General features: G+C 42.7%; 1 protein-coding gene across 1 annotated transcript in view; it reads right to left on the bottom strand.

The window, feature by feature from the left end:
- Positions 1-23,610, bottom strand: part of LOC139335668 (forkhead box protein J3-like) — a 60,979-nt gene that overhangs the window by 4,802 nt on the left and 32,567 nt on the right. Inside the window, exons 5-10 of the mRNA XM_070969387.1 lie at positions 20,374-20,457; positions 15,764-15,865; positions 11,354-11,512; positions 6,664-6,880; positions 2,959-3,252; positions 723-824 (exon numbers count right to left, since the gene is read on the bottom strand). Of these exons, the coding sequence (XP_070825488.1) occupies positions 723-824; positions 2,959-3,252; positions 6,664-6,880; positions 11,354-11,512; positions 15,764-15,865; positions 20,374-20,457 (958 nt within the window). The remainder of the gene's footprint in view (positions 1-722; positions 825-2,958; positions 3,253-6,663; positions 6,881-11,353; positions 11,513-15,763; positions 15,866-20,373; positions 20,458-23,610) is intronic.

The following is a 23,610-nucleotide window of genomic DNA, read 5'->3' on the forward strand; positions in this document are numbered from 1 at the left end:
CTGTAACGCCTCCGTTTCTCATTCATTCTTCAAACAAAGACACACCTACACCTCTATTCAACAAACTGCAGTGTGATATTTCCCACAATCTAATTCACGATGCTTGTGTTTTGCGGTGACAGAGACGAGAGGCTCGGCTCTTTGGAGGCGAGCCAGAGACGGCGGAGGATGGCATTACGGTGGTGTGAGGGAGGTCAAGTGCTGCAGGAGGAGAAAGGCAGCGGGGCCTGTGTGTGTTATGAGACCAGCCGTCGTCATCCATCGTGTGTGGATGTTGCCGGCTTTGTGCGCTGACCGTGATAAGAGGCTGTTACTGAGCCGGGGCCTAATTGGATTATTCACATCATACAATTGGAAGGAGGGAGACTGCATGTGTGTGTGTGTGTGTGTGTGTGTGTGTGTGTGTGTGTGTGTGAGAGAGAGAGAAATAGAGAGTGGCAACCTCTCAGATGTAGGATAATGACTTTTATTAGGCCAGTACTATTATGACAATGGATACTATAATATTGTTCCTCAAGGGCGAGTGTATATGAAAGCGCAGAGAGGAATCATAATGGTTTAATCAAAGCAACTGATCGGCATCACAAGCATTTGATCAAGTCTCGCTGTGTTGAAACAGGCTGCAGCAGACAGCTTTATCAATGTTCATTTCAGAGGCTGTTCACACTGATGGCACCACGACTCTGAGTGGTGTGTGTGTGTGCGTACAGTATGTGTGCTACCTTGAAATGGGGAGAGGTCTACGTCAGCCCAGTTGTAGCTGGTAGCAATGCGGCAACTCTCCTTCAGCCAGTCCAGGTTGGGGTACCAGTCTGATGACATGCCTGGGAGAGAGCATACACACACACACGTGTGAGCACACACGCACGCACGCGCGCACGCATGCACAAACCAATCATAATTTTCATTATCAGTTAAGCTGTAGGTTATTTTTTCTATTCATCGTTCAGTTGTTTGGTTTACAAATGTTGGAAAATTGTGGATAATGCACATCACAACTTCCCAGAGCCCGAGTTGACGTCTTCAAATTGTTTTTTTCCCCCAAAACCCAAAAGATATTCTGAAAAACAGAAAAATTCTCACTGGAACCAGATAATATTTGCCATTGTTTCTTGATAAAAAAACAATTAATCAATTATCAAAGTTGATGATTTTATTTTTTCTATTAATCAGTTGCTTCAGCACTGAAATAAATGTTGGGGTAACATCATGAGTCTGATCAGCGTGACAGCGTTAATCTATCTGAAATAGGTGAATTGATGCAGATTAATAAGTGAAACTTGTCTGCAGTCGACCACAAGGTGGTGTGACTTCACACAGACAATTTCCAGCTACTGCTCTGCTGAAAAAAAAAGAAAGAAAAGAAGATGCTTTTCACTGCCTTCACCGCCACAAACTAAACAACAATACACTCTGAGGCCGTGGATCAAAGACAGAGGGATTGCTTTCATTCATCCTCAGCTTGGTTGAGAGGAATACTAACCTAGATAAATAATGTCTGTATAGTCCCTCTTTTGGCCTGAGAGCTGTGTTGCAGAGACACAAAGAAAAAAAACAAAAAAACAAAGACTAAGAATATGAGCAGGAAAAGCCTCGGCGAAGCTTTGGAGATTCCTGTCTGTATCAGCCCAGCCTCATAAAATCAAATGCTCTGGGACCTTAAACAGGCACACAGTATAATATAAATGCAATGAGCCTGTGCACAGCCAAGCCTATTCTAGTGTGTTGAGGTGAATTGCATTTACACCTATGTGGCTTTGGGAGTGAGGAGAAGTAGAAGCATTGTTTGGTGCTGTGCAGCATCAATATATATGAAACAGGAAACTACACTGTGTGGGCTCCTTTCACAAGAACTAGTAAAAAGGTGCAGCAGAGTACAGAAAGTGTTTCCAAAGCAAAAGTCCTGTTTATAAAAAAAACAAAAAATCTACTCCCATTATCAACTTTTTCACATTCTTTCTTATAAAAAATGTGAGGTGACTGTCGGAGCGCTTTAAATTTCTGGCTCACTGATTAAAAAGTGAAAGGTTCAAGTACTTGAACGGATACAAAAAATGTGAGCAGAAAAGTCAAGTACAACTCCCAACGAGGACTGTGGGCAGAAACATACGAGCTCTGTTCACTGTGAAGAAACCTCTTCATACATTCAGTTGTTTGTATCCACATTCTGGATCAATTCAGCAACTATGAAATATTCTGAATATGTTATTACTGTGATGCTGTGGCTCTGGTGGAGGTTTCTCCCAGTGCTGCATTCACAACGCGGCACCAGAGTGGGATATCTCATTATGACCCACAGCATGAAGATGGTCTCTCACATGGGACGCCTGTAGCCAGACTAGATGAAATGAAATGTCTTCTAAATTTGCGATTGTGCTACATAGTAGCAGTAGTTCATTAACAAGTTAAAACCAGATACAAACAAACAGTGTGGCTCTGTTTAAGAAGCTGCACCGACGTTAGGAGTGTTAATATTGGATTTTATTTTCGTTAAACTGCCAGTGACAGTAACTTTGGAGCCATCTTGGCACAGGTATGTGGGCTCTTCTAAATTTCTTTGCCCAACTGGGATGATTTTATAGCCATCTGAAGTTCCCCATATCTCCAACTTTACTAATTAAACTAGGAGGCTGACGATAACGGTTTTCCCATTCGGCTGCTTGTACGATGTGAATAACAGTATCGACCGAGGCTCACAGGTGCTGCCACGCAGCCACGCAGAAATATTACAAACTGATGGTCATACCTATATCTATATTGCTAAATAGCTCCTATGTTGCTAAAGAAAGTTTATATCATCTTTCAAATGAATCTGTAGAACAGTCTACATGTTGCTTTCAGTGGATTCATTTAGGCACGTGGTGTGTGCAGACATGCTGTGCTACCAGCAGGTGTCACTAAAGTCAGAAATGTTCATCTCTTACACAAAGGCAACTGGAAACCTGCGACCGCTCTCACCTGTTGTGGTGCAGGTCTGTCCAGTGTGACTCTGGTGGGAGAGAGACGGGTGCTGCTGGGAATGAGCAGGGTGCTGCTGGTGCTGGCCATGCTGCCCGTGCGCCTGGTGCTGGCTGTGGGTGGAGTGAGGGGAGAGGTGTTGCTGAGGGTGGTGGGCGTGGTGCGATGGCTGACCGTGGTTGTGTTGGTGGTGGTGGCCTCCGCCGCCACCGCCACTTCCCGCACCCGGAGAGTGCTGGTAGGAGCAGGCGGTCCGGGCCTGCTGGCTGGAATCACCGGGCATACCCATCAAACCTGGCAGGGGTTGAAAAAACACAAAATATGACAGGTGAGGACAAGACAACACACAACGGGACAAAGATTTGCAACAATATGGACACACTGGATGCATGGTGTGAATGAAAGGTAGTGATTTTTTTTCACACATATTTCCACCCACTCGTGTGTCAGATCGTCTACGGGCTCTCTCACTCTGAAAGTTTATTTCTGCCAAATGTAATCGTTCAAACAGTTGAATAAAACCAGTTTGTGACCTGTGCTGCGGCACAGAGGAGCGCTGAGACTGATTTGTTTCATGGTTCAGTTCCTGGTGTCTGTAAATCCCTGAGCATCAAATCATAACAGCGTACTCCGTATGTCCATAGCCATCACCCAGCTTGTTAATGTCTTTTGAGCACTGAAAGACAGTTGGACAGAGGACAGTTTTATATTATTTAACTATAACTATCCTTGGTTTATTTTGTGTGAGAAAAATGTAGCTTTTCCAAATAATAAAGTACGGTGAATTGAACGGTGCTCCGAATAAAAAGAAACACTTTCTCAAAGGAGGTAGTGGAGAAGGTCAAACGATCTTGAGAGAAGCACGGGGTGAAATGAACAGGGCTGTAAACTGTGGTGGAATACAGTGGTCTCAGAGGATTGAAGTTTTGACCTTCATGCACAAAAGACTGAAGTCTCTGTCCTTTATTAACCACAGGACTGACAGAATAATTAGAGGATAATGACTGGGCAGACGTTACACCATGTGCTGAGCAGAATACGAGGGTCTTTTTTTTTTTTTTGGTTCGAGTTCCATTTTCAATTCTAGCATCATTTGGGAATCTTCCATTGTGGTGCTATTTCCAAAAATAAGTAACCCTAAACAATGTTAATGATTTCAGTCCAGTGGTCCTTCTGTCGCGAGTTATGAAAATCTCTTCCTCCTCGCCTCTCTTCCCAAAGAGTCCTGTGGATTTTCTGACGGACACACAGCAGAGAACAATTGTCAGTGGCTGTTCTTTATTTATTTTTTTGAATGCATGGCTTCACCCCAGCAGCGTTTTATCTCCTTTACTTTTCATCATGGATACCGACAGCTGCACGAACTGTAAAACAGGCAGCTACCTTGTTAAATTTTCAGACGATGACGCATTGTCTTTTCTTCAGGTACAGAGTCGGACCATGCTCGCGCTCTTCCTGCTTCTGTGCCGGAGTACAACAGCAATTCATTTGAACAAAATCCAAGTTAAATGTACCGACAATGTTACCAAAAAGTGGAAATGCTGTTTAAAAAATAAATAAAACAGAATGTGATCATTTGCTAATCCTTTTTGACATATGCTCAATTGAAAACAGTGCAAAGACAATACATTTAATGTTTGACCTCATCAGCTTCATTGATTTTTGTAAATATCTGCAAATTTAAGTTGGGACAGGAGCAGCTAAAGACTGGGAAAGATGTGGAATGCTCCAAAAACACCTGTTTGGAACATTCCACAGGTAAACAGGTTCATTGGTAACAGGTGAGAGTATCATGATTGGGTATGAAAGGGCCATCCTGGAAAGGCTCAGTCGTTCACAAGCAAAGACGGAGAGAGGTTCACCACTTTGTGAACACACAACTGTATGAAGGATATCACTACATGAGCTCAGGAACACTTCATAAAAGTGTTCAGTCGGTAAACTAAGTTCATTTGCAAATGACTGCATTCTGTTTTACAGAGTCCCAACTTTTTTGGAAGCGTTGCTGTAAATGAGTCTTACAGGTACTTTGTTACAGTGCAATCAATTGAGTTTGGATATACACACAGACATGATCGTTAAGCGTGACCAGAAACTTAATTCCTTTCTCTAAGTGCATTTATTCTTAAGTTGTTTATCTTGTGTTGAGCCTCTTTTGACCTTTTCTTTTATCTGCTGTTTCATTGCTTATCACTGAAAGACAGAAACTGGCTCAACAGTGCCGTTAAGATCTCTTCAAAGATCAGTGGAGTGAAACCGAGGGACCTGAGTTCTTTTTGTGACCAACAAATCAGAAGGAAATCGATGAGCATACTGAGTCCATCTGAGCACATCCACGTGGCTGAATTTTCCCTCCTGCCAACAGGGAGTCGTTACGCTTTACCTGCTTGTATAAGTATCATTTATTCCACTTCTTTTATTCGCTGCCATGTGTCTGATCAATGCTTTCTGAAAAATGCTTCGCAGCCATTGTTTATTTCTTTACGATTTACTGGAGGCCTATGCACTGTTTTTAACCGTCTCAGTTGAATTTGTCTTCCTAATTTATTGTATCGGTGTTATGAGAGCTGTCATGTCTTGCAGGGACGAATAAAGTTGTTCTGGATTGAATTGAAACAATAAGGGAAAGCAGGTTCTGGTGAAAGCGGGGTTGTAAAATGAGTTTCCATGTTGACCCAAGTGATGATTTCAAACCTGAATTTGTTCATTTAACCTGTAATTCATCAGGATGAAGATCCGTCACAAGCTGAATGTGACACCACCTGACTCAGTCACAGTTTGGTGTGTGGTCTTGGACTCACTGTGGTTTTTCAAGGGAGACGATGAGCTCCGCTGTCTGGGTGACTCACTGTGACTCCAACTCCCAAACACAATGACTGGCGACACTGTTTCCTGCTAAGCCTCACACTTAAAGGGCCCAATAAATGATCTGCTACATCCATTTTCTACTTCATTTTCTTTCTAGGTCTCTGTGTCATATTGCCCCCCCCCCCCCCAACTAGCCTTCTCATTGTCTTATCTTTCTGCATGTGCACCCCTGACCACAAATTGAAGGGGACCTTGTCAGAGGGTGAACGCAGGCAGCAGTTGCGGCGCTCAATAGAGCGCATCAATCTCCTCGGCTGCGGCGCGCACACGTGGATGTGTACGGGGAGAAGAGAGCGGGAGAGGGAAGGTGATAGGAGGGTGGTGGGATGGTGGGGGGTCCAAGAGGGAGGAGGCCCGGTGACCTGAAAGCTTCAGGAAGCAATTAGCAAGATGCTACACAAACTTTAGAACCAATCTAATTAGCTGCTATCAAAGCTGCAGAACCCTTTGCTCTGCTCGACTGCAGATGTGTTTGTGAGGCTTTTTTTTCTCCTTCTGTTGAATTCTTCCTCTTAATTGCCTTAACTCATTTGACTGAGCGAGCCGTAAAATGCAGATATGCGGAACAACAGATTGTTTTGTTTATTAAAATACAATAGAGTAGGAGTAGTGTGTGGTGGAGGTTAATACTGGAATGCTTTTGCTGCCATGAAAGCAATGTTAAATTATTTCCATTTCATTAGGAGCTTAAGCTTGACAGTTAATTATGTGCATGAAGCCTGACATAGAGGTTTACAAGTTTTTTTTCTGTGAACACACGTGTCAATTAAGATGTTGCACAGGCACACATGAACAGATACACACTAATCCACATACAAAATGAGGGTTGACACCCACCTTGCTGTGAGAAGGACTGCTCAAAGACGCACTTATAAAGACTGCGGAAAGAGGCGCTAAGGTCCTCGAAGTCCGAGAAGCAGAGCTGCTTGTCCCGCGACTCCGGGACTGGCAAACCATACTGGGGCTGTGGGGGAGGAGGGGGAGGCGGCGGGGGCTGCTGGACGGGCTGCTGAAGGCTCAGGGACTGGGACGAAGGCTCCGAGTGGCTACTCACCTTCAAGACAGACAGCGAGGAAGAGAGAACAGATGGACAGTGAGAGGTACAAAAAGACAAACAGGGGAAATCAATGAATGTATTGGTTTCTGAAAAATGCCTCAATGTTGAATTCACACCGCAGCTGAAAGCTGCTGTCAGACCGGCAACAAAAACAGGAAAAAAAAATAGAGGGTTGTCCAGCAAAGAGTTGATGCTGGTGTAAGTTTTACCACAACAAAATGCAACATCATCCATTAAGGCACCACACTGGCAAAAAAAAATATGGCTAAGTGCACATTCCTGGTAGATTACTATTCAGTTAAGGCACAGAGTCGAGGATTCCATCATTTATTGCAACAATACCTATTTTAGTTTGGTCTACCGGTTCTGCTCAAATGATGTTTGAAACAAATCTCTGCAAGCTTAACAAAGACTGTCCCTGATTTCCCTCCCAAACCCTCCCGACAGAGCCGGAGATACAAAACATTTAATCAACATGAATATATACTGCATTTAAAATACACAAGAAACACCTACATGCTAATTCAGGAGGAGGCTGTGGAGTTGGAAGTAGTTAAAATGCTGAAATCAGGTAGTGGTGTAGCAGCTAGGTATGCAGATTTCAGCATCTATGTATGCAGATGAAATGAGCACCAAATGTTTATGTGGACCGCCTGGTGTTAAAGATAGGACAAGGAAGTATACAGCTGGACTGTGTGGAGCATGTGACCACCACAGCTCCACGCTTGCATGAACTACATCAAGGCTCAATTATAAAGGTTTATAGTGTAATCTTAATAAGTAGACAATGTGTGCCAACGGCAGTTTTGTGAGCAGTCAATGCAAACAGAACAGCCTGGCTGGCCAAAGTGAAGAGTGTGAGGCCGCTAATTCAAGCGTTGGAGTGGGCCGCTGCCTGTCAGCCAACACACGGGGAAGCAAAGTGTTTCTAGTGGCTGAACTGACATTGAGAGACCTGAATTTCAATTGGGCAGGCTGCACTGCGAAATAGATAAAAAGTCAAATTCAATAATAATCACATTCACTTTCAAGAAGAAATGTAATTTATTTTCCAACTGCGCTGTTCAAATTCAATTTTTACATAAATTCTTTCGACAAGTCAGTTTTTTTAATTCACTCATTCACTGCGATGATCATACCAAATTCAATTTCATGCAATTAAAAGGATTTTTTTTTTTTTTTTTTTTTTTGCTGGCACACAAAATACTTCAGATTTCTATCACATATAGCGAATGCAGCCTGTCTTCCTCCGCCCTCTATTGTTTCATCCCAGCTGTCCTCTTCCTCACCATCCACCCAGCAAACACAAGCAATATACTGTGATCACTGTATCTCTGCAAATAGAAGCCAACTTAGCAGGACAGATCCACCACACAGCTAACCTCCACACAGAAATGGCAGCTTTTCCATCAACTTTCTAGGTGTCTTTGAGATCTCTGCCAGTGATGCCACCAGTAATCCCCATCAGCTGGGAGGGTATCACCTGCACCAGGTAATGAGGCAGAACTAACCCCGATCCCAGTGGACTAGACCACAGATGAGGTCTGAGGCGATGGAGGAGGAGGAGGAGGGCAGGCAGCGGGTGGAAGGAGGTGATGCAGGGAGGAGGAAAACAAAAGATGGCCTCTAGAAATGAGAGGTTAACGAGATGAGATTGCACTGACCTTTGCTAATGCAGGTGGGAGGTGAGTGGGGAAAAGTGATTGATGGTAAAAAGGTGAGCAGCTGTTACAAGGGAGAAATAATGAAGAGCTGGGATTTTTCAGCGTTCCTGTCATTTTTTTTGGGCCAAATGTTTTTGGGCCGAGACTGGCCTTTCAAATTGTATCATATTTGGTTTAAAGGGACGAACGGAAACACTTTGACAAACGTGTCAAATGCATGACCAGTCCATCAAAAGTCACCTTGATTAGATTAGAATGAACGTAACTTTAATGACCACAGTGGGAGAATCAGGCTGTTGCAGCAGCATGGAGTAACAGAGTGTACAGAGTGAAATAGACTGAATAAAATGATCTACAAAGGAATACAGAAACATTTCAAGCACTTCTCTGCTTTATCCCTTGGACGCATGAATATACTTAGAATACAGGAGGAAAGCGAAAGGAGAGTGGCCGAAATTGAAAGTTCATCCTCTGGAGAGCGTGAATGTTACCGGTATGTGTTGTGGCAACTGTCCTTTTTGGAAGTTTCTTGTGTACAAATGGAGGTTTTATGAAAGTCACCAAAAACATGAGGATATGTCCTCTGGGGACCAAGAATATCCAAAACAAATTTTATGAAAGTTCCCAAGTTTTGACCACTGACCAAAGTGTTTGATGTGCCTGTGGCTGGACGAATAATCAGGGAGTCACCAAAATCGTTACTGGGGACCATGAGGGTACACCTAAAACTTTATGGGAATCTGGCCAGTCATTGTTGTGAGATCTTTATCTGGAGCAAAGTCCTGAACAGACCGACTGAAGTCTTCAGGCCACTTTTATTTTCAGCCAGTTGGGAATGAAAATTTTCATCCAGCTTGTTCCAAAACATCACGAAGATGTGAGAAATATCAGGATGTTCCAAAAACTGAACTCACATTAAATGTAAACGACTGAAAAATACAGGTGTTCATGTGGTTTGGATTGTCAGAGCTTTTCTTGGTTTTAACGTGTATGTATGTTGATGTGCATGTGTACACAGTATTTGCATCTTTGCATGTATGCATACATGTATGCATCGAGTCATTCACAGTGAAAAACATCCATACTGCAATTTAAGCATCTTCTGCAAAGAAATACAGAAAAAGGGACAACTAAATATAAAATATTGGTTTCTGTTTGTGTCAATTTATGTAAAACCAGAGGCCAGATCACTGTTATTATTTCTGTCAAAAGCCTTTGTTATGTCAAGGACACCGGCCACATTCTCCGCGCCTGATCAGCTGGTAATGAACTGTTTGTTGTTTCCATTAAATATTTGTTCCAGATCTAAATCGCTCAGCATGGGACAGTTTAGTTCCTGACAGAAAGGTTGGCCAATCTAGTCCCTCCTTCACAAAAGGCAGCTTATTATCATCTACACGCACACACTGGTTGAGACTAATCAATTCAAATAGCCAAAGGACCTTAATTTATAAAGGATGAGGAATCATTTACAGAGCCAGCGTAAAATCTAGCCAAAAATGTCTCAGTGTATCTGTGGCCTGCCAAGCCGGGGTGTAGTTTACACCGGCCAAGACCGTAGGCACCATAACAGCAGACGACATGGGACGGCCTTGATTTAAATAAACCTCACCGCGTGTGTGTCCCTGTGTGTGTGTGTGTGTGGTAAATGACACAGAGCCACCAGAATCTATGTGTTTAATTACTGACTAAAGGAATTAATCTGCTTTTAATTGTATACAATTTTGCCCATTTGTCTCAAATGCATTAATGCTGGAGTGGTCAGGCATCATTTTCATGCATCAGAGATGATAAAGGTGAACAAAGGGGTGACTCTGATGTTTCCTGCTGTTTTATTTTTGCACTTTTATCGAAGCACACCAGCATTTCCCACGGGTTTAGAATTTATTTATGCTGGTCGACCCTGAGGGGTGTGAGGCGCTGCAAACAGTATTGATAGTCGGCTGCACAACAAAATTCAATTCACAAGCTAAATAATCAGAGCATATGAAAGCAACATTCAACAAGAGGCAACAGAGTTTTCAATCAATCTGCGCTTTCAATTGCATTTCCACACACCTCTGAAAAGAAGAAATGATAAATACAAAAATCTTTAAGGATGGGGGAAATTTGATTTGCTTGAGGAGCTAAAATAAATTCTCTGTATAGGAAACACAGGCTGAAATTGCCCTTTTGACTGCCTGTTTGATGATGCATGTCAAAGTACAACAACAGCAATAAAATGGACTATTAAGCAACAATTTTTAATTATTAATAGTAAGTGAGCGCAATGGAAATGTAGGATTTTGTTGCAGGCGAAAAAGACATAAGAATGTGTCTGTTAACGTTAAACAGAATAATCTATATGTCATGCGAGCGCACTGACTGTGTTCTGCAAAGGAGCACTGAAAATACATGTACTCGCAAAGTCTGTGCATCAAACAGAAAATGGGATTTTGGGTAGCGTGCTGAAGATCCAGCGCACATGTTGTTAGCTGGTTTCCACCTCCTCAGTTTGCTAAGGGAGCAGCAGATACCTTCTGTACCGACAGAGTGTCTGGACCGTGACTGAATCATCCAGATTATGTCAGACTCAAGTGAGCACAGGACATATAAGAAAAATCACTTTGAATGATGGCACTTACAAAAATGTCACTTCGAGATAGAAAAAGCAAAAGTGTGAGAAAACACCGTCCTCGAACAAGACCGCGTCTGTACCGCAGCGGCGCCAGGTCAGCTGTCGCCCTCGTGCACACAGATGCAACGAAAGGGAAATGCTCCTACGGCAATCATTAGACTGTCACCCAAAATAAAGCGGAGGTCTTACTGGTGTGTAGCTGTGCACGTTGCCGCCGCTGCTGACGGCGGTGTTCAGGTTGTTGAGGTTGACGGACGCCAAACTCTGCTCTGAAAGACTGTTGCTCAGGCTGCCGCCCAGACTCCCGGGACTCTCACTGCCTTCTGCCTCGGGGTTGTACAGCGCTACCTACACACACACACACACACACACACACACACACACACACACACACACACACACACACACACACACACACACACACAGGATCCATGTTAATATGACAATAAAGGCAATTATACGGGGCCAAACTTTTAAGGCAATGCACCATATAAACTCCTTCAAAGGCAGTGATTCATGATTTTATTGTCCCTCACTGCCCATTTTGCGACGCTCCCTCATCTTATCCATTTGCCAATTTATACCCAGGCTAAAGTGAACACTGCCCACCTCAACAAGTTACACATGCACCATTAACTTATGAGACAGCTCATGAGGAAAAATGGAAAGTTAAGTGTTGCTTTATGCAAAGTGGTCCTGTCTGCTGCAGAAAAGCACAGGTCCTAAACTAATGATGATTCTTCTTCCTTGAACACGGTGATTTTGATTAAATGTCTTGACCCAGAGACCACTGAGAAACTTCACAAATGACTTTCCTGTCTGAGAGTTTGGCACCAACAAAGACACGAGCCCCGTTTCAGAGGAAGTGTGCTGGATATTGTCTTGTGGTGGCAGATCACAAAGCTTTTAAAAGAAGTGCCTCAGGATTATGTTGAATGGAGTTTCTCTTGTTTTGCTTGACTGTCAGTACTTGTGAAGCAGAGCGCCAGCATTACCTCCAGGCTACATTTAATTGTATAGACAAATGTGAAATCATAGCCTTCGGGTGAGACAACAGTAAAGGCTCTCTGGGGCGGTGCTCTACCCCGTAGAACATCTTGTAGTGGAAAAAGAAGTGTTTTCAGGAGTCTGTGTTTTTAAGTGTTAATCCTAGACATTTTCTGTTTTGGTGGATTTGGCGACTTCTGAGGGAACCAGTAATTCTCCTCGCTCTGTTACAGTAGTAACAAGGAAACGATTATGTGGTTTAAGAGAACATTTGAGGTTCATACCTATGCATTAGGAAAGAAAAGAAAAAAAACCTGACCAAACACCTTCAAACACATGGTTTCTTTTTTAGACTGAGCAAGGCTTCAGCTACTCGGAATTTAGGAATTCAGGTAAAAACATTACAATATCCGAACGCAATGACGACTACAACAACCTTTCTCAAGGAAAATATTTTCTGTTATTCCAGTGTTCCTGTATCATATTATAGGAATGTCTTTCAAAAGCACAGGCACTCTCCAATGCAAACAGAATAAAGCAAATGTGTTACTGAAGAGGCTCTGACGCACTGCTGTGCCTGCAGGACGCCACCTGTCTGGATGTGGGTGGATATCATTGACGTTGGCATCAGCATTATCATCATCAAGGTCTTCCTCTGCCTGCTCTGAATCTTCTTGTTTTTTTCAAAATGTATAGTGATGATTAAATGAGTCGAGTTTTAATCTTTATGGAGTAAAACAGAATCCGTGCAAGCTGACATGCGACGGGTAAATAAACTGTTTTCTGCTGCCTGCTGCCGGTCTGACAAGTCTGAAAGTGGAAATGTTTCCTTGGCTGTTAATGACACTCACCTCTTTGCTTTCTGTTGTGAAATTTTATGACTAATTCGTGTGAAAATCTAATAAAACTGGAGAAACTTTGACAGAGTTGCTTAACCATGTCATCGACAGCCCTGTGCAAACTTACATGGTGAAGAAATGTGATGGTGCCAACCAAAGCTGTCACAATACCAGAATTTTAAACCACAGCAAATAATCCCGAGCAAATAAAATATTAATAAATATTCTTTATCAGTAACCTGCACACAGTGCTGGTACAGAAAAAGTCACAGAACACATGCCAATGCATTTGTAATAATGTTAACAGTAATCAGCATTACTATTCCTCTTCTTGTTTTCCCAACCTCACAGGCCAAGACCTTCTTTATGTCATTGTTAACTGATTGTAGATCTGTTTTTTCATTGCTTTGGAACTTTAGATACTATTGAACGTATAATTAAGGGAGATCAAACTGTTTGAAATAACAAACAACTGGGGTAACTCCTGTTTTAGGGAACATAGCAGGAAGGTAACTGAACTCACTGCACTAGAGGGGTTGGTTGGGCTAAAATGCCAATTTAAGAAACCATTTAGATTATCTTCCTATTTATATCAATCATCTATGTGTGACTTTTTAATCTTTAAGAGTATTTAATCAAACAGAGAACAGCAGTAACTTTTTATATTAAAGAAGCAGCCGGTGCTTAATATCTTTACTCGATAAATGACAAATAATTGGTCATAAAAAGTACAGTAAGTGAATGCACGCTGCTGAGAAAGCACATATTTTTCAAGTGACAGCTGAATTCCCGACGTGTTAAGAATCTGTGATAAAACTGTTTCATATTGACAACTTCTGGGAAGTATGAGTCAAGATCTGTGAAGAGCGCAGAATGGAAAAGTGGAATAAGCTGTCAAGCCCAGACCTTCACATCACATCCAGACCAAACACTTAACAGTTATGTGAGCTGCTGCTGTGGGACAAATTTTCTCTTTGGTCAGGGTCAGACGAAAGGGTCACGTACCACACATCATCATTTTCTATGTGTGTGTGCGTGCTTTCCAGATCAGAGAGGCGTCAGAGGTCCCAGTCGACGCTTGATCTCTGACCCTCATCCAGACGGTCACACCCACTTCAGCTTTGTAGTCAGCATGTGTGTGTGTGTGTGTGTGTGTGTGTGTGTGTGTGTGTGGTTGCACAGGTTGTGTGTGAAAGTGAAGAACTCTAAAACAGTCCGGGCCACTGATGGTGAAAGAGAAAAACAGACTCCTTCTGCTGCAGATTTCAGCAAGCACGCCTTGTAACAGTTACTGTAGTATTAATTACAGCCTTGACAAAGTTCAACACACTCTTCTCAGCTGCGAGTACAAATGACTACATCTTCTTGACTAATTCATTTGTCAAAAATCATCATTACACATCATTAAGGAACGAATATTCATCAGACCTAAATGGCCACTAAACAGCATCTTTCTGAGCTTTTTCAACTCTTTCAAAGTTCAGTTTGAATCCTGAAGCATAATAAGACCTTTCAGCAAGTCATTCTTAATGCTAGTTAGTTCATTTAAGTCAACCATTAATGGCTCAATCTCTCCAGGTCCTTCTGTCGTGCAGAGGCTGTGCTGTTAGGAATCTGTCTGTTCTGATGCCCTGACTAGAAACAATTGGCTCAGACATCCATAAACTCCTAAAAATAACTAATTAGCCAGCTAATATTAGCATCTATGTCAAGCCCTTATGAACTCATGTCAATAGGTGACTGGCTACACTGATGCCACTTCCATGAAGATATGATCAATGGTGACAACAAACTATTAATCAGAGTGATTTATGTTGCCTACACAGAGACTTGTCATATATTGGTTGTGGTGTCGGATGTGGTGGGCGTCCCTTTAACAACCCTCCTATTTGAAACTGTTCGAAAATGACAATCTGAACCAAAGGTCATGTTTTTAAACTACAAGCTCTACTTTGTGACTTCAACTATAAGTCGCAGCTGTATTTTCTGCAGCTGGGAAACATAGAACATCCTTTGAAGCTACCACTTGGAAGTCAGGTCTGTTTTCTCAAACCACAGCATGCAATGTGAAATAGAAATGAATGTCACCTTCCCCCGCACTCAACTATGGAGGCAACTAATGATTATTTTCACTATTGATTCATCTGCCAAATATTTTTGAATTTGACTGATTCATCGTTTTGTCGATAAAATCCAACTTTCGGGAGCCAAAGAAGATGTAATGCACTTGCTTTTTTAAATCGACCGACAGTACAATCCCCAAAGACAATGACAGACATCACATGGCCACATTTGAGAGGCTGGAGCCAGCACGTTTGGCATCATTGCTTGAAAAATGACTACAATGATTAATCGATTTCCGATTAATAAGCTCTACTGTAAACAAATACTACTTTTGTAATAGTTTCCAGTTAGATGTTTCTTGCATGGCTTGTTTTTTGTTCCTACTTTTGTCCGCCTGTGTTAGACAACACAGTACAAAGTGGAAAGGCCAGTGCAGCAGAGACAGTCTTTGTACACGGGGGCACACGCTCTGCTATGTACAACTAGAAGTTGTACGTGTTTGTTGTTACACGCTTTGCAGCAATCTGTGTTTTTCCCACCTCAGTAGCTCATACGCAATTAAGTTCTCACCTCTAACTGAACGGAGTCTTAAGATAAGAGGAAACAACAGGCATCGTGGCACTCTGAGGTAAATATCTGGTCGATTTTATCTTTTACTCCCGCTGTGTTGCTGTATTTTTGGATTGTAACAGTGTTGCTGGTGTCGTACCTTGTTGGTTACAGCATTGATGGCCAGAGTTGGGGACGCCCCTCCAGACATAATGCAGTCCATTCTCAGAGACTCGGACTCCAGGCTGTAAGGAGTAGATGCCTGAAAGCAGAGGATGGAGGGATCCAGTATTAACCTGTGCCACCAGCAGATCACCAGCGATAGGCCATTTTCACAGGAGACATTTTCATAGGTCAAAGCAAGAAAAAAAAGCTGAATTCCATTTAGCTCCTTCAGTTTCAGGGTCGTGGTATTACGCATGCTGACTCACTGTCACACTGTCATGTCTGACTGGGACATTTGAAAAGAACAGATCCATTGTCGATGTTATTACTAACAGCTGTGCTTTTCTTACCATGACGAGTCAAAGTGTCTGCTGTGAGCAAGGCCCGTAATGCGTCGCGTTTGCGGTCAAGCTAACGCTGCGTTAACGCAAAGGCATCCAACTCAACAGTGAGCACTGAACCTGTGCACGGCAAGTCTGAGAACATACACGGAGTCTTTTTATTTCAGCTTTTAACACTCCCCCAAAATCTCCAGATATTTCATTATTTGTGTGTTTTTCTGACAATGAAAAGACTGTGTTTATTCCATTGTGATTCTCCACCTGCTGTGGCCAAATTCAAGCTGTTTGTACTGACGCTGCTGCATCTCAGGCAATAAGCTCAGTAGATTGATTTAAATCAGTGAATTGTTACACCCCAGGGAGATTGATGAAATTTACAGAAAACATGATAAAAATAATGAAGTAGCAGACACCACCTCTCCTGTTTCTTTAGGAGCTGAGCGTGGTGACCAGTAAAAGGCAAATAAAAATGCCTGTGTAGCTCAATGAATACACGACTGTTTACCTGCAATAAACCTAATGCAGCTTAATTGAGCTTATCATCTTTCATTACTGGATCCACAGACCATACAATAAAAACTAATACAATAATGTCAATCACAGAAAGGTCAGCCTGCGTCACCGGCTGTGGCATTTAATGGGCAAGATCAGCAATTTATCATACAGTATGTGGTGTTTTTTCCAGGTCAGATTTAAATAGGTGTACAAATACTTTTCCAACAGTAACTGTTAAGTCTTGTCTATTAATTAATGCTCCAGACTGGAAACATGCAGAAGAGAGTGACAGCAAAAATGAGGAAGGAAATGAAATGTGACGAAGGTTATGAGAAATTTCTGCACGCTGCAAGTTCATGATTCTGCACTGAGCCTCCTGAATCATCACCATGCCCCAGGCCCCAACTATGTGAACTAGTTGAGGCGCACTTCATTTAAATTGCCGGACACTTAAACAGCCTGAAAAGTGGACACATCGCTTGCACTTGATAAGATAAATCAAGCCATCCTCATGCATTATTCAAGAGTCTAAAATGTATTCAGCTGCAGTTCATTTTCGGCCGTCCTCGCAAAGCGCTAAAGTAGGGTTAACTGAGTGTGAGGATATGAGGTACTATTCACAGATCGATGAGGGGCTAAATTGACGCCCGCAAAATGGCAAAGAAAAAAGAGGACAATATTTTTTTCCTTGTCTGACTCCTTTCAGGGTTCAAGACAGCTTGCCTGCCTTCCCAAACTGCTTACAGTAAGAGGATTGGTTGGTAACAATGCAATCTTTAATTTATGATAAACTCCCAGTGAAACGGGTTGTCGGTTCCCTGGTGGAGGCACTTAAAAAGAAGACAACGGAGAGGTGAGGAGATGAGGTGAGGAAGGCTTGTGGAAGGGGGAAAGAATAGGTGGAGAGATAATCGAGTAGTGACGGACAGACAGACAGGCAGACAGACTGGCATGCAGGAAATGAGAGTGATTATGCTAAGGGCACTGGAGACGCAGGTACTAAACTAAGTGAACACAGCCTGTCTACACATTTGTACAATGCATTTATGCAGCTGACGTTTAGCCTCGCTGCCAACTTCAAATCTTTTCATTTGCACAGCTGCTGTCATCAGGAGACTTTAAAGACTTTGACTGTGTAGCGTTGGTGCAACATAAAACCCCAATGAAAACAGTACGACATATTTAGCCCACCTTTTTTTATTTTTTCAGGCGGTAGCGCTGCTATAAATCTTAGCACTTAAAACCTCCCTGTTTCTCCTTAGCCCATGTGACAGCCCACAGTGTGTCTGCCAGCGGTGCAAGTGAGGCGTAAGAAAAGGGGTCGAAGGGCCCATCTACGTAAGACGAGATGACAAGGCTCTGAATTAATTAATGTTTGTAATAAAAAAAAAATGGTGAAGAAAATATGTCTAACGGCAGCCCCGGGGCCTTCTGTGGTAATTAACTGGAACACAAGCCTAGAATACTCTCCCTCCTCCCTCCTCTCCCTCCTCTCCCTTTTTACTTTTTTCCCCCCTTCCGCTTGCAGCTTGACTTTTCCCTCTGTGCTCTCTCCACCTTAAAGTCTTCTTCACTTCTTTCTCCATCCTTTCTTTCACACATCATCCTCCATTTTTTAACCCGCCTCCTTCTCCCTTTCGCCTCAATTCTTCCTCCCATGAGCAACTGCGACTGTGCACTTTGCTGCTAAAGCGGCGATACAGACAGAAGAAAGAGTGGCACACGCACAGATAAACAGGCGCACAGAAAGATGATGATCAAGATACGCAGACAGTGACAGAGACGCAAGATGAGAAAAGACGGGAGATGACCAGTTGTGCTGCATCGCGATGAAAGGCTCAGCAGGTTTTCTTTAATGCAACAAACATAGTCAGGTGTAAAATGAGGAAAAACCTCAGTGGGTCAGCTGCTGGTCACGAAGATCTACAGTGTGCAATGAAAACTGCAGCTGCACACTGGATTTAAAGCTCCCTTGTGAAACAGGTTTGACTGATGACGTTTAAAGCCAGCAGGTCTTCTGCCTGGTCCAGCTGATCTCACTAATTGGCTGCTCAGCCCTGGAAGGATGGGTTGTCATGCTACCTGAAGCCAAGCGTTAATGCCGGATGTCAGTGAGGTATCGCTGCTTATCAGAACATCACTGAATTAGTTTTTTCCCTTCTATTTATATCATCTCTGTGGTACTTTCTGCGGGGCATGTGCTCACGTCAACTCTGCATCTTTAACCGTTTTAAGAGGAACTTCATTCTATCAAAGTCTCGGTGTGCTGCTGACTGCTTTAGCATCCAGTCAAGATATATAGCATGTGGATACTTGTCAAGCATGGAGCACAGCTATTCGTTCACTTAAGCTTCGCTGAAGAGACGGTCAAAAGAGAATTTCATCTGTTGAATGTTTCTAAAGTTATATAATGAATCTGATAGTTTGGTTTGGAGGCGGTATTGAAATTTCAGTCTTTAAACCAACACTAGTTATGAGTGTGCTAATAAACAACAGAGATGTAGGCAGACGGAGGTGATACAAGACCTGCAATACATCATGGAGCTCACTGCATTCAGATCCTCAGGTTGATGACTGAACACCAGCTGCATTCTGCCGCGTTGATTAGGGTTACATAGACGGGCGACAAATTAAAGGAAAAGCTCAAATGAATGAGTGGAGGAACAGAACGAATGCAGACGCATCCAAACAAGTGGGCTGCTTGGCACAATGAAGCAATGAACATCCAATCGTGTTCTGTGGCACGTATAAAAACGCTGAGCAGTCGATTCTGATCCCGTATCAAGGTGCCAAGAGGAAAAGATCTAAGTGATTGAAAGAGGGTTTATTGTTGGGGCAGGAGTCAGGATGTCAGTCCGTCTGTCGGTGGTCCAAACTAAAATTCCTCTTCGGTGGATTTTCCACACACATTCATGGTGTCCAGAGGATGAATCCAACGGCCTTTGGTGAATCTGTGACGACTCCTCCAGCGTCTCAACTGTTAGATGGATTCATGTCAGCTGATGGACAAACTCTAACCACTCCTGTCTTTTAAAGAAGCGCCGTCATCAGGTCAAAATTTGAATTCATCCAGTATTTTTGGTTTATGACTAAAAACCTGCACAACAATGACGTTCCCATCAGCTTGAGCCATTTTTTACTGCTAATTAAAACAAGTTAGCCCAAACATTATACCTTGTTACATCCGCATGTTAGCATGTCATTGTTTAGCATGCTTATGTCAGCATTTAGCTCAAAGCGCTGCAGTGCTGAAGCCTCAGAGAGCTGCTAGCATGGCTGCAGACTCTTCCTCTGTGGTTTTTCTTTTTTTAAAGGCACCTTGTTTGCCTGCTGGTTTACCCTGGCATCATTACAGCGTGGATAAAGGGAAAAGATTGGAAGTCTGTTCACATACCATCCTTTGTGTAGCATCTCAGGTGTACAGAGCAGTTTTTTTTTCACTCTCTTGTTTTTCTGCTCACGTGCCTTCTCACACTGCTACATCATGAACACTTTCCCAGACAATGCTAACAGTGTCAGCAACGGCACATTGCTTTGATGATAGTGGCACCAAGAAATTATGTAAAAACAAAGGTGAGATTATTGTTTTCTGAGAGCACGAATCCTCAAATAACAAGAGTTTTAAGTCTTTACTTAGTATGAAAATGGCTGTAGAAATGTCAGCTATGAACAATAAATGAGGTCTTTACCACCCCATTTTTAGGTTTTTAAAAACAATGAGCTCTAATGGGAAAAGGAAGATTTTATAAGGCATGGTTAAGGTACTTACTCTTTCTCCAGAGCGCGGTCTCTTCTTTGGCCTGCTGGGTACTGTGTCTTCTTTAGGATTGGTGTCTATGGCCCAGTAGGAACCCTGCAGAGTGACCCCAATAACACAAAGAGATAAGCCTTGTGTTTGATGGAAGCTGCTCAGTTTGTGTATTTCTCCAGTGCTTTTGATTGCTCTGTAGGTTTAGGTACACTTTCATATTCTTTTTTATCTTTCTTCAATAATGAGTCAGTGGTGGAAGAAGCCCTCAAATAATCACTTTAAACAAAAATAGCTACACCACAGGGGGGAAAACAGAAAATATTCCATTACAAGTTAGAGTACTGAATTCACTTCACTGGTGTTACCTGTAAAATAAACCCCAAAAAGTACCCTATGTATCAAGCATAAAGGCACTCATCATGACAGACACCTTGCACAGGATTCAATTATTGCTGCATGTTAAAGGGTATCATAAACATGATGGAAACAAACATGGCTTTGATTAGCCAGACAGCTGTATTATTGGGTAGAACTGGAGCAAATGATCATTTTTAGACAATTGGAAACACTAAATCAGGATAAATAATTGGGCAAACTTGTGTTTTAAATGTAAAATCCAGATCTAGAAGCCAACTTGAAATATGGTGCTTGAGTAAATTTAATTAGTTGCTTCCCATTTCTTTCATTAACTTTATGAATCTCCAGAAGTTAAAGTCATTTGGTCGGTCATGGAGCAGGCAACATGAGAAGGAGGACAGGATCCTGCCAAACCATGAATTAAAAAACTATGTAAATTAGTCAATGAATTAATAAGCAGCTCACTGTAAGTTGACCAAAAACAGGTTATATTGTATCTTTTTGTACTTTCTTGGATCTTTTTGTACTTTTGTACTTGAACTCTCCTCCTGGTTCTTTTCTCCAAAACTTTTTTCTCCATGAGTCAATAGTCAACAGTGTTGGGCAAGTTACTTGAAAAGCGTAGAATTATTCATTACACGTTACTCATTGGGAATGCAATCACGTTACTTTGGCTCAATAGCAAAAGTAATTAGTAATGCCAAAGTCTCCACTTCCACACATGAAAGCAGGCTAACCAGGGCCTCAACCGTGTGTTCCCAGGGGCCCTGGATTTATACTAACATTGTAAGAGAGAAAGGCCATGTTCACAGTTCAAGCTGCAAAAGAACGAAGGGAGATGGACATTTCAAATGCAGTTAGCAGGGTACGAGCTGTAGGAGGGTTAAACATACTGACCCAGGGAAACATACATTGAACGTCTGAAAGGGAAAAAACACAGCTGAGAACAGAAGACCCTTTGAAGGGTCTCCTTAATGTGTCATATTAAGGAGAGTATTGAGCTGCAGAACACAGGCCCCAGGGAACATAGAAACGCTCGCAAGTCGGCTAAGAACACACAACATGTGAATAAGAGACCTCTGGAGTTACCAGGAGACACATTTCTCCTCCTTTGGCAGACGCCCAGCGCCTCCCCACACCTCCAGTCACCGTGCCAAGCGAGCACGTCACAGCTTGTCCTCTGAACACAAAGAGAGGAAACTGATATCAACCCAGCGCCTAACTCCACGTAAGACAACAAACAGGCTGACCCACTCCATGTCAGAGGAGGGGAGCATCAGTGCAACTGCAACGCGATTCCTAAGTTTCACAATGAATCCCCTGCATGTGTCTATGAATGACTTACATGTTACAAATGAATGTGTTACTGTGCTCGTCAAACCATTTATAGATGCAGCCTTTTTATTTTACTTCACCAGTTAAATTTCATATCAATATGACAATATGGGGAAAAAAATTCAACTGTCACATATTGTTCATTACAGCTTATATCTATTATCTGTCATTTTTTTTAGAGTAATATTGATCCAATTCAACATTTACACTTGTTTCAATGTATCTCTCCCTAGTATGATGACTATTACTGTAAGTGTCTTTTTTCTCACTTCTTCTCAGCGAGGCTGCTTCAGTCCCTTAAATGGGTGAAAACAACAAGTATCACTCAATGAAAAAAGTACAGTAGATGGATCTCCCTCGCATCTGATAAAACCATTGCATCTGTTTTTATTCCAGCTCTGCATCCCATCAGATTTCCCCCGGTTTAGTTTTCTTGTGGTGCACTCTTGTGCTTCCTTTCCCCAGAAAAGCCACGGCAATTCTTTTGACACACAATGTTAAAGCACAGCAGCCTCCAAAATAAACACATACAATGGGAGAGGAGGAAATCAATTGCTTTTAGGTCCTTGATTTCCTTATGGTCTGAGTTTTTTTTCTCCCCCTTTCATTTTTTACTCTTCCCTCCCAAGGAGGTCCAAAGCTGCAGACTGAATTCAGGAGGTTCATCTAGGCCTCACACACACACACACACACACGCACGCACGCACGCACGCACGCACGCACGCACGCACGCACGCACGCACGCACGCACGCACGCACGCACGCACGCACGGCTCATCTCTCAACATCTAGCTCGCCCACCCCCCATCCACCTCGCCATCCTCGCCTCTTCTCCTCCCCCTGTCTCTCAGTCCCACATCACTGAACAGTACACAGCCAATTAACGTTAGCACATGCATGATTTAGCTTCTCCCCTCTCTCTATGGCTTCAAACAGAGCTCGCACATTCAACTTCACTACACACACATGACCTCCCCCCATGCCGAGGTATCGACCACTTCGATCCGCGGTGTGAATTAAGGTGCTGGTCAGGTCCAAGTCAGGCTAATCAGGGGGGAGCTGCTCTCTTTATGTCTTTGCAGACTATAGGCATCCACTAAAGCTCAAGGATTTTTTTTGAATTATTTAAACATTCTTCCCCCTAATTCATTTTTCAATGGCTCCAGAATCCCCTCAGTCTGGAGAAACTCCCTCCTCCACTCCCCCACAAACAAAACGAGCAGAGTTTGGAGCGCACAATGAAAAGTTTTGGCTTGTCAGTTTTTGGAAAAGTGGTGGAAGGCTTCTCACATTAACCCTGTGATGAGCAGAAATGCACACATTTGAGCTATTATTAAAAAATCTTGTAAGGGCAAGCTTCAGTGATCAACTGTAATTATATACTTTCCCCATCTGAGCAATTCCTTTGATTCAGCACAAACAAGGACTTGACAAATTGTTGTTATCAAGCCGGTGCTGCTGAAGAGGCCATGGCAACTGTGCTTCCTAACCACAGCAGTGGCAGTGGTGAAAAATATCTAACGCTTCCTCTGATAGTGTGTGTGTGAGGGAGAGAGTGGAACA

Source organism: Chaetodon trifascialis, chromosome 8 (assembly GCF_039877785.1).
Source record: "Chaetodon trifascialis isolate fChaTrf1 chromosome 8, fChaTrf1.hap1, whole genome shotgun sequence".
Taxonomy (NCBI): Eukaryota; Metazoa; Chordata; class Actinopteri; order Chaetodontiformes; family Chaetodontidae; genus Chaetodon; species Chaetodon trifascialis.